The following is an 11,136-nucleotide window of genomic DNA, read 5'->3' on the forward strand; positions in this document are numbered from 1 at the left end:
CTCACATCAAGCGAAAGAGAATTAATTAGTTATATGCAAAACGCCTTAGAGAATTAATTAACTCTTCTTCTCTTCTTCTGTGAGTAATTAAGTAATTAATCTTATTTATACCATTGGCACATCTAGATTGACTGTAAAATTAATACATCCATCAAACCAATAGTACACTGCCACGTCTTCAATCAGAAGGTTTCATCATACTAGATTCCCTCAAATCTGTGTGTGGACACCATCGATCAAATTTGATTCCTACAAAAATATTGTAAATTTCCCAAATAACCCGTTAATTAAGAAGATACAAATTAGAAATTATGAGAAAATTTCTAGTACTTAATAACCTATAAAGTTTTTTTTTCTTTTTTTTTTTAAAAAAAGCAACAGCAATTGTATATATTAAGGTGGTGGTAACTCCTTCAATTTCTCTCATGGAGCTTGACAACAACGTTAAAAAAGAGAACCCTGTTTCTCAACCAATGTTTTTGTCAAGTAAGGCATGCATGAAAGAGGAGTACTTTCCCTTTGAAACACCTTGCCCGTCATCAAAAGGCTTTCTTCAAGGATTTAGTCATCTTGATGATCATGACAATGCTAATGGGTCATCATCAAATCCACTTTTTGGTGTCCAAACTGGTTCTAACTTTGATTCTTTTGATGCTTTCCCTTATGGGCCATCATCAAATATTGATCTCTATGATTATGAATGCAAGCCATTTGCAGGTAACATCAACGGAGGTGGTGGGCATGGTCAAGTCAATGACAATTTCCAGAGTGGTGGCTACTCGAACCTCTCTAGTCAAAGGAATTCCATTGATGAGATAGGATCCAACCAGGGCTATACGTCCTTAAGTTTCGAAGAAGGCAAGCCTGTGAGTTTTGTTGTTCAAGATGAAGTCTCATGCGTGGGTACTGCTGAGAATGAGTGCAAAAACAAAATGGGTTTGAACATGACGAGGACACTTCAACCCTTCGCAAGAAAGACGTGGAAAGGTCGTAAGAAGAACAGTGTAGTGAAGGGGCAATGGACTACTGAGGAGGATAGGTACATAAATATATCTAAGTTGTTTTGTTCTAATTACGCATGCATCTTTGGGGTTTTCTTTTCTATTGTTCATTTGGCGTTCTCCACAAATTTGCGGGTAAAAATGGCGTTGTTATACATGCTGCATGTTTATACAGGCTCTTGATTCAGCTGGTTGAACAGCATGGAGTGAGGAAATGGTCTGATGTTGCTAAGATGTTGTCTGGAAGGATAGGAAAGCAGTGTAGAGAGAGATGGCATAACCATCTAAGGCCTGATATCAAGGTTAACATTTCTTCCCAATTTCCCTAGCTTCTGTCATTTTATGCGTAGCGGTGTAATCTATTTTGATACGTCTTCACTTGTTTTAACAAGAATCACAAATACAATTTATGGTATTAATCAAAAGTATAATATTATTTGCAGATATATTAGATTCTTGATGATACATTAGCTAAAAGGGCTAATATAGGATGGATCCAAATCTTGTCTGACGTTAAATAAAGTAAATTAACAGCACAGGAATCATGCATAGATGGCTTGTGTATATGTGTCTTGGCATTGTATTCATATGTTGGAGAAGGATGGCAGCTCGATTTCTTATCATTTCTTTGGTTATTCTCATTACAGAAGGACGCTTGGAGTGTAGAGGAGGACAAGGTACTGATAGAGGCACATTCTGTATTAGGTAACAGATGGGCAGAAATCGCCAAGAGGTTGCCAGGAAGGACAGAAAACTCAATTAAGAACCACTGGAATGCAACCAAAAGGAAGCAATACTCGAAGCGAAAATGTAGACCGAAGTACCCAAGAGCCTCACTTCTGCAAGATTATATCAAGAGCTTGAACTTGAATTCGGGCACTACATGGAAAGGTCATGGGATAACTACTGCTAGCACTGTTGATGATGTCATACCAGATAATACTGCCGATATGAAAGCACCAGAGCAGCAGCCACGGGACTTGGTCCTTTTCAAAGATAATGATGGTGGATTAGTTCCATGTTATAGTTTTAGTGAGGTCCCGGATTTTGATAATATTCAAGAGAAAATGTTTCAAGGGGGCTGCAGTGTTGATTCCATTCTTGATGGGCTCCCTTGTGATCATTCTTCTGTTCATGAGAAAAGATTGCAGATGAAGGTGCCAGAACAGGATTATGCGACTCCATTTATGGGTTTTGAAGTGAAGAAGGAAGTGGATTTGGTAGAAATGATCTCTCAAAGAAAATTGTAAGTCCCTTGGAGACATGGCCATGCATTAGTATGCATAGAGATAGTATATATGGCAGGTTTAGGTTTAAAATTTCTTCAAAGCAAGTTTTGAGGGACTAAAGAACAGGAAAAAGAAAATTCTTGGTTTGTAACTGTGTTATTCAGAACTCAAAGCTGGAGTATACTATAAGAGAACAAGAACAAAGGAAGGAAAAAGTGAAGAAACTAAAGAGATCGATGCTGTAGTTAATGTCGTGAAAATATTTTGAGGTGACAAGTTTTGCATTTTATGTTAAGGCTTAGATTGAAACTTAATTAAATTCATGAATAAAAGTTGCAACTTTACTTTTCTACAATGCTTTATTGTTTCCTTTCTACTTAATTAATTTTCAGTTCATGATATCTGCATTTTCTATATATATATATATAATAGAGTTTCATTCGAATTAATTTATCTCTAGGAAAGATAAATTGTGAAATGTTTTTCTCTAGGAAAGATCCGAACACTAATAATGTGTTTGTTTTGGAGGTAATTTTTATGATTGTGGTTTTAAAAAAGTAAGTTTAAAAAAGTATGGTTAGATGTGTTTAGTTGGATTTAGATATATGTTTAGTAAAAATTATAGTTGAGGTTTATGTGCAGCAAAAAACATGTATAAAATGTTTGGTTGTAGTTGCTTTTCAAAAGTGTTTTTTACTTGGAAATGAATCAAAATAAATTTTTTTTATTTTTTAAAAATTATTTTTGATATCAGCGCATTAAAATGATATGAAAATATAAAAAAAATTAATTTGAAGTAAAGAAAAAAATAAAAAAAAATTCAAATTTTAAAAAAAATGCTTTTGAAACGCAAAAACAAATAAAGTTTTACAAAAATCAGTTAGAAAAGCATGTAAAAACTGCTTCATAAAAACTGCATTTCAAACTTAATTTTTTTGATAGGTCTCACAGTATAAAACACAATTTAGTGTATTACCAAATACTTAACTGTATTTTTTTCACTGTAAATACAAAAGCTAAGATTAAACAAACACACCTTTAAATAGCTATTAATTAGCTAGTATGTACGTTAATTGAAAATATGCATGTTTAAGTTGCTATAAGCGTCTCCATGGGGGGATTAGTCTATTGGTAAAGCATTCAAGGTAAAGGTATTCATGCTTGAAAAGAGCTTGAAACATAAGAGACAAAAACAACTAGGAAGAAATGCATTTAATTGTGGAGTTGAAAACAAAAATATGTTTTTGTGTTTTTCCCAAAAATAATTTTTAGCAAGTTTTAAATCCCTCTAAAAAGGAGAGACGAAAGAGAAAGAACCAAGTTAATTTTTTTCTGGAAATGTCCCTTTAAACTTTTCAAAAAAAAAAATTGTTTTACCAACAAAATTAATTTATCAAATTTAATAATTTGCAGAAATTAAATTTTAATTAATAAATTGAAGTAAAAATTTTTTTATTAATGAAATAAAATTAATTAACCAAAGAGTATTTTTATTAAAAAATAAGTATAAGAAGAGTTTTTTTACTAAATGAGTGAGCTTTCTAAATTTATTAAAGAAAATAATTATCGTTATTTCAAAATTAAGATAATAATTAATACACACATTATATATAAAAAAATGGATTTAAAAAAATTGATCATATTTTTAAATAATTATTATACTATACTATATTTTCAATAACTTTGTGTGGATGGAAATATTATATTTGACATGTGATTGGTATAATTATTTATTTTATTATTTAATATATTTATTGAAATGATTGAATAACTGAGTAAATTATAATTTAATTAAATTATCTTTTTAGAAATCAATTGTCTTTTATGATTATTACAAATCCTTTTTTAATGTGATTTTAATGAATAACAAATTATCATTTTAAGTTAGTTAAGAAAAAACCTTAATGCTTATTATAAACTAAAGTGAAAATAATGATTTATATCCATTATTTCAAAAATTATAAGTTTGATGATAATATATATATATTAGAATAAAATAATTTTTTTATAATTTATTTGATCTTGTTTATCATTAAGTAAACAAAATATAGAGACATTTACTATATTTTATATATCAGTATCAAACATACACAAGTGTGTGCGTGCGTATATGTGGTTTCCGGGGGGTCATGTTTAGGAAAGTTAATAAAAAAGTCAATCATACCTTTACTGGCCAACTTTAGGCTATAAGTTTTTTCTCCGCATACATTTCTTTTTACACACAAAACATCCTTTTCATATTTGTTAATTTAAGTATTGAAAAATCTCATGTTTCAATAAGGGACTTGTTTTGCATGAAAGCTTGTGGACTCGTGATAAAGTCTAATCACGCTAATAGTCAGAATGTAACCATTGAAAAATTAATTTTTATTTGAAATTTTTTCATGATTTCATCGTATATCAATCTAGAAGATCAAACGACTTTTAAGGAGGGAGTCCCATCTCTTTTCAAAACAAAAAAAGAGCAAATAATGAAATTCATCCATCTCAACCTCAAACGTGAATTAAATTTAGTAATAGCTTGAAGAAATGGATGATGTCCCTTTCTTACCAATTTAGGATATGATAGTTGAAACCTTAATAACATATACCTAGACAACTTCTAACATTTTAGAATTCAAGTTTCCTCTTTTTGATCGAGAAGAAATAATTAAGATGATTGACAATCCATTGATATTCAAGCCTAATCATAGGATTTTTTTTTCTTTCATAACTTTATTGAACATATTTTTGTAGCTCAGTCTTAACTAATGCATTTATTCCTACTCTTATGGTAGGGGAGTTAGCATAACATTTTAAATCTGTAGAGAATTATGGGAGGAATTATTTTTCAAAATGATTTTTACTTGAAAATATATTAAAATAATTTTATTTTTTTTTTATATTAGTATATTAAAACTTGATGAAAAGTCGATTCAACTACAAACCAAACGTAGCTTTAGAATGCTCTGGAAGCAAAGATATAAACAATAAGTGGAAGAAGACTCAAATAGCCTACCAATAAGGGGAAGGAGAAACATAGAAGCTCTAAAGAAAATATAGGAAATTGAGCAAGAACTAGAATTATTCACATATGAATACAGTATAAATATATATATTTGAGCCAAGTCCTATAAATAAGAATAATTCACAAATATTACAATATATTAGTAATTTTTTATAGGAGAATAAGTTTTAGTTTTATAAGATTAAAATATAAATAGTGGCACATAATATTTAATGTTTGATAAAAAAACATTCAAGGTTCTTTTCAATAATTTTAATTATAAATATTACTAAATATATGTAATAAATTTTTCTTAAAAAAATAGATTATAAATTATCATATTTTTACTTTTTAAAAAAAAACAAAACCATTTATAAAATTTTTATTCATGTCTATATTATTACTCTCTATTTAACTACTCTCTATTTAACTAAAGTACAAATATAATAAAAGAACATAAAAAATCGATAAATTATTAAATTCGATCTTTACGGAGGATCCTTAGTTATTGTTGTGTTATGTTTGACTCCTTTATAAAAAAATACTTTGCCTCACATATAAAAATAACAAAATTTTTAAAATAAAAGGATTTGTAAAAAATATACTACTAATATTATTTTAATTTTATAATATTAGAATATTAATATTAATAACTAGGATCCAATATTTCATCGAGTTTTATTATATTTGGAGCTCTTTTAGGAGTTTTCAATGATATACATTATTAAATATAAGTAATCAAAATAATATTATTTTAGTTTACGGTTTATCATATAATCCAACTGACTTTATTTTTAAACAAAAACACAATAATTTTTTTATTTGAAATAATAATATACATGCATTGCAGAAAAACGAAATCAATTCAATGCCTTTTAAAATATAATGTAATTTTAAAACACATCTAAAATAGAAGAAGGTATTACACTCTAAAAATAAACAGAAAATTCTAAAGTGCCTTCCATGCGCGTGCACATGTAGGGGGTTGTGGTGCACGCGCACATGTTCAGCTCTATGGTAAATTTTTAGGTAGCAACCCAGCTGAAGAATGTCCTGCCACGATAAAAGACAGCAGCCTGCATTTTGGATTCGACTCAACTATAAAGCTAGCTATCAAAAGGCCATTGAGATTCGTATCAACAATTCGTCACCGCATGTGGAGTTTACCAGTGACCTGACCCCCTCCTCCCACCGTTCTCATCCATCTTTCTTTAGGAGAAAGCTTGGGCGACTGAGTCAAGAAAAAGATGGCGAAAACCGCCTCTGTTGTTATTTTAAAGACGACAAAATAACGAAGCAAGACACTAGAATTTCTGATCAACAAACTTTGCTTGCACCAGGCAAAATTTGGATTGGGTGTCTGCAAGAGAATAAATCAACCTGATAAAAAAACCTAAACGAGTTCCTGGCCTGATCTACAAAAACATGTTCTTGAATGCAATAGCATGATATTATCATCTAATGACCCATGTTTAACAGCAAAATCTCCTCGGAACTTCAAGCTGTCTTTGGCTTTGGCTTAATGCTCTTCACTCTTGAATACAGAAAAACTCCGGCAAGGGCAATCCCGGTACCTGAAATGAGTTCATACCAAGAAATCGTGAGGAAATTGTGTGATAGAATATAACAAGCATGCAGACCAGTGAAACAATTACTGTGACATCAAAATATGAATTTTACCAAGTGAGTTGATAGGTGACACAGGTGTCTTGAAGAAGAGGACAGAGCTCACAATGACAACCACCCGCTTCACGCAATTACCAACAGAGTGTGTAACAGGGGATACCCTTTGCAAAATCATATAGGAAACCTGCGAGGTATAATCCCGAAGAGATCAGACTTGGCTATTTTGGAACAAGAAAGCTATTTACATGGCTATTTTGGAACAAGAAAGCTATTTACGGACAAACTGTAATCTGTTGTGCGGACAAACGGTAACCTGTTACATCCTCTATTTTCTAGAGATACAGGCCTGCAATCATACACATGCACTTGCGCACACTTCCTATTTTAGTTTCAAGCTGTTTTACCACCCCAGCAGGGATCTATTGCACTGAGCACAAAACGAGAGTTCCTTTTTCTCCTCAAAGAATTAGTTAACATAATAAGTAAACAAAAATAATAAAATAACAACAAATTCCAGACACAGTCTTTTATATCAGGGTGCCAAAGCACCAATAGCTATCAGAAGCTTGAAGAGTTCAGCCAATACCAGAACAAAGATGCCAATAACAAACATGATAGAAGAATGTTTTGAGAACCATTTTTCGCATGACAACTATCCTATTTTGAAAGGTAGGACAACAACCAATTCTCAACCTCTCTTGCCAAAATGAAGGATATAGGTTAGAAAATAAACAATAAGGAACCTAGAAAAACTTGAACAATATAGAATTGATCATTTTTCAAAACCAAAAGGGGAGATTTGCATATCTGTTTGTCAACAGCCACTAAATACGCTATGAAATTCAGGTTGTATTTTTTAATAGCATAGCGCAGACTACTCAAATTTGTCTAACAGTGATATGTAGACATTTTCCAGCACATAAGAAATGCTGTCACATTAATTTTCCACAAAAAGTTAGTCCATTAAAAACAACCCGAGGAATTAAGTGCTCAAAAGAAGGCAAATTTCTACTGGTGAAGACTGAAAATAAAATATAAAAATGATTACTTTCAAAAATACAAAAATGACAGTACTACAGAGACTAAAATACACACAAAACAAGATGCTAGAAAGGGAAAAACAAAATATTCTCTAGGAATAGATGACCTATGCGTTTGGAGAAAAAGAAAAAAGAGAAACATAAAAAACACAAAAGCAGCCTTACCTGTTGATAGGCATGGAAGCAAAGCGCAGCAAGAAAAGCCCTAGTGTATACCTCTTTAACATTCAATCCCTGTCACAAATAACAGATAAGCAAATCAGAAAAGAACTCATATCAAGCATGCAGTTTGAGTAACCATGAATTTTTTTAGACATTTTTTTTCTATAGAGAGAACTCACAACAGATTGGAGGTAAGCTGGAGTAAACTTGACACCTTCCATGAAGATAGTCACAGGGGCTAATAAGATAAATGACATGATTGTTATGATGGAGAAAAGAGTAATGTTGTCCATAGATTCCTGTTCATGAACAAACCATCAATCATGTACCAATCTAAATCAAATTAGAGCAAAATGAAACAAATCATGGAAAATGTTTAGCTCAATTAGGGAGCAAAATCAAAATATTCAGTCCAGCATGTACCAAAACCATGATGAAGTTGTAAATCTGGGAAGTTGGAATTACCTCTTTCTTAAGCATGACCTTTTTACTTAGGACATTACGAGATTGGTTTGTCAAATTAGAAGCCATTGCACTCCAAAAACCAGCCCTTTTAAAAACATAGTGACAAGTTCATAATAAAGTGCATCAGCAACAGCTCCAAATAAAGTGCATCCATAAAATTTTGGGGTGGCAAGGACTGAAATTATATAATGACTAGACAGCATCACTTACCAATTGAAAGAGGCCTCAGTGACTGAGGCAAGTGCCACTCCACCAACAATTGGTATAATGGAACCAACCACCCAAAGTGTAGGCATCTGGTGCAGAGTGATAAGAATTAGAGCTAAAGCAACTTAAATAGCATCTGACAGAATCAGCAAGCATTCAAACTGTAACAGCAACATTAGCTACTAGAATGGGCATGTTAGCAAATTCAAGTTACTCCATCCAGGGTACCCAGAATAAACAAACAATGAGAAAAAAGCAAAAAGCCTCACCTCCCCGAGAAACATAGCAGAGAGGACAACCGAGAAGAATGGCTCCATAGCCTTGATAGTGTGCGTGAATGAAACAGCAACCTTCCCAAGACTCATATTAGTGAAAAGGTTCCCTAGCGTGTGAACCACCGCCAATGGCAGAATTGCAGCAAGCTACCCAAAAACAAAACAAATATAAGTTTCCATCTCGACAACAAAAGGAATCAATCACCCACATATTGAACACAGCAGCTGCAATACAAATCAAATACCTGCGTGCCACTAACTTTCGGCTTTTTATACAGATTGAAAGTCCACATACAAGCAACCAATACCGTCCCAACAGTAAACTGAGCTGCAGTGATAGTTACTGGGTTCGGGAATACCCTCAAAACCTGTGACAATTAGCATTACCAATTACGGTCATTCATCCTCCTTTATCATGGCTACCAATACTGAACATCAATCTACATTAATCTAAGCAAAACTAAAATCACAAATAATTATTTAAAAAGAAGAAGAAGAAGAAGAAGAAGAACATCTGAATAATCGATATAGTGTGATTGCTAATTTGAATTAAAATTAAAGAAGAAATTTCATATGTTGCTAAATTTGACAAATGATCTAAACATCTCCATTTCATAAGTTCTTCCAATTTTATCACAGAATTAATAGACTAAAATAAAAAGTAAAATAATTAAAAAGAGAAAAGAAAACGAAAAGGCAAACCTGCTTGTTATAAATATTGAAGTAGATATTGAAAAGATACCAAAGGCCAAACAATAAACCAAGCTCTAAAGTCTTGGTCAAACTACTCTTCTCTTTTCCCTCACCAGCACTCTCTGGAACCGCCGTTGCTTTCACCTCAAAACGCTCCATTTTACGCTCAGAGACCAAGGGATTCCACGGCCGCGAAAGAGAGGAGTTGGAAGCTGAAGACAAGGACCATGATCGGCGAGGGAAAACGACATTGTTGGAGTCGGGGTCGTGTCGCTTCGAAGAAGAAGAAGAAGAAGAAGAGAAAGCGCGAATCGGATCGAATCTGGAAGGGAGTGAATAAATAGGGTTAGCAACTAGGCGTCGTGGTTTGAGGGGGGAGAGAGATGAAGAAGAAGAAGGAGTGAAGGCTGTGCTCTGCATTTTCAAGATCCGAAAGGAGCCAGCAGAGACACGGAAGGGGAGAGAGAGTGAGAGAGAGTTCTGTGTTTTCAGAGTTGTGTTTGATTTTTTATAGGGTTGGAAAGGTAAAAAATATTAGGTGGGCTGCCTGGCGAATAGGAGAAGAGCAGGAGTGTTGTGTTTTTAAAAAATTGAATAAAAATAAAGTGGGAATCAGGGATATTCTGGGAGTTCTATGCTTTAGACGGTAGAGATTCTGAATTTTATTTTCTCATTAAAAGCGTGTTTGAAATTTTTGCCTTTTTCTTAAGAATTTTTTTTATAGATATATTAAAAAAAAATTTAAAACAAATTGATATCAGCACATAAAATATCTTAAAAAATAAAAAAATTATTTTAAAAATAAATCAAAATTTTTAAAAAATATATTCTATCTGCAAAAACAAATATTGCCTAAAACATATCTAGAAGTGTGTTTGAAAAAAAATTTAAAAAGTGTATTTGACATGAAAAAATATCAAATTTATAATTTTTTAATAATTTTTGATAATTTTAATGTTTTTACATTAAAATTAAAAAGAAATCATTTAAAAAACATCAAAATATCTAACACATAGTAAAAGTTCTTGGAAAGATACATTTAGGGGTGAGCTAAAAAACTGATAAATCAAGTAAACTGGAAAAAAATAACCAAAAAAACCGATTAAACCGATTATAATTTAAAAAAAACCGACTGGTTCGATTCGGTTTCAGTTTTATAAGCCTAAAACTGAAAAAACCGAACCGAACCAATTTTGAAAAAAAAACCAAACCAAACTAGAAAAAACAAAATCAAACCGAAAAACCGAGCCAAACCGAAAAAAACTGAGCCAAACTGAAAAAACCAAATCAAACCGAAACCAGTCGGTTTGAACCGGTTTTTGTTCTAAACTAACTGAACCGAACCGAAACCGGTTAGTTTGAACCGGTTTCGGTTTGGTTTTTAAAAACAAATTGGTTTTGTTATTTTTTTAATAAAAATCAAACTGAACAAAAAATAATCACCCCTGGATA

The 11,136-nt window shown here is 32.0% G+C and overlaps 2 protein-coding genes across 2 annotated transcripts; one reads left to right on the forward strand and one right to left on the reverse strand.

Annotated features, from left to right (window-relative positions):
- The first annotated feature begins 425 nt into the window (after positions 1-425).
- Positions 426-2,251, forward strand: LOC133678861 (transcription factor MYB98-like). The gene is made up of 3 exons (XM_062101370.1): positions 426-1,039; positions 1,177-1,303; positions 1,649-2,251. The coding sequence occupies exons 1-3, from the start codon at positions 426-428 to the stop codon at positions 2,249-2,251; spliced, it is 1,344 nt and encodes a 447-aa protein (XP_061957354.1).
- Positions 2,252-6,060: 3,809 nt separating this feature from the next.
- On the reverse strand, positions 6,061-10,212 carry LOC133678759 (phosphoenolpyruvate/phosphate translocator 1, chloroplastic-like). The gene is made up of 9 exons (XM_062101250.1): positions 9,694-10,212; positions 9,237-9,359; positions 8,986-9,138; positions 8,720-8,805; positions 8,510-8,594; positions 8,224-8,343; positions 8,048-8,116; positions 6,897-7,026; positions 6,061-6,790 (listed from the first exon to the last, which is right to left on the reverse strand). The coding sequence occupies exons 1-9, from the start codon at positions 10,102-10,104 to the stop codon at positions 6,714-6,716; spliced, it is 1,254 nt and encodes a 417-aa protein (XP_061957234.1). The 5' UTR covers positions 10,105-10,212; the 3' UTR covers positions 6,061-6,713.
- Positions 10,213-11,136: the final 924 nt, after the last annotated feature.

The sequence above is a fragment of the Populus nigra genome, chromosome 18, assembly GCF_951802175.1.
Source record: "Populus nigra chromosome 18, ddPopNigr1.1, whole genome shotgun sequence".
Classification (NCBI taxonomy): domain Eukaryota; kingdom Viridiplantae; phylum Streptophyta; class Magnoliopsida; order Malpighiales; family Salicaceae; genus Populus; species Populus nigra.

Excerpts from the sequence above, each read along its gene's own strand:
- LOC133678861 (XM_062101370.1), top strand. The coding sequence starts at position 426 with ATGGAGCTTGACAACAACGTTAAAAAAGAGAACCCTGTTTCTCAACCA. Across the intron at positions 1,040-1,176 it reads TGGACTACTGAGGAGGATAG|GCTCTTGATTCAGCTGGTTG; the intron begins GTACATAAATAT and ends ATGTTTATACAG. Across the intron at positions 1,304-1,648 it reads ATCTAAGGCCTGATATCAAG|AAGGACGCTTGGAGTGTAGA; the intron begins GTTAACATTTCT and ends TTCTCATTACAG.
- LOC133678759 (XM_062101250.1), bottom strand. The coding sequence starts at position 10,104 with ATGCAGAGCACAGCCTTCACTCCTTCTTCTTCTTCATCTCTCTCCCCC. Across the intron at positions 8,117-8,223 it reads CAGCTTACCTCCAATCTGTT|GGATTGAATGTTAAAGAGGT; the intron begins GTGAGTTCTCTC and ends TATTTGTGACAG. Across the intron at positions 6,791-6,896 it reads GTCACCTATCAACTCACTTG|GTACCGGGATTGCCCTTGCC; the intron begins GTAAAATTCATA and ends AACTCATTTCAG.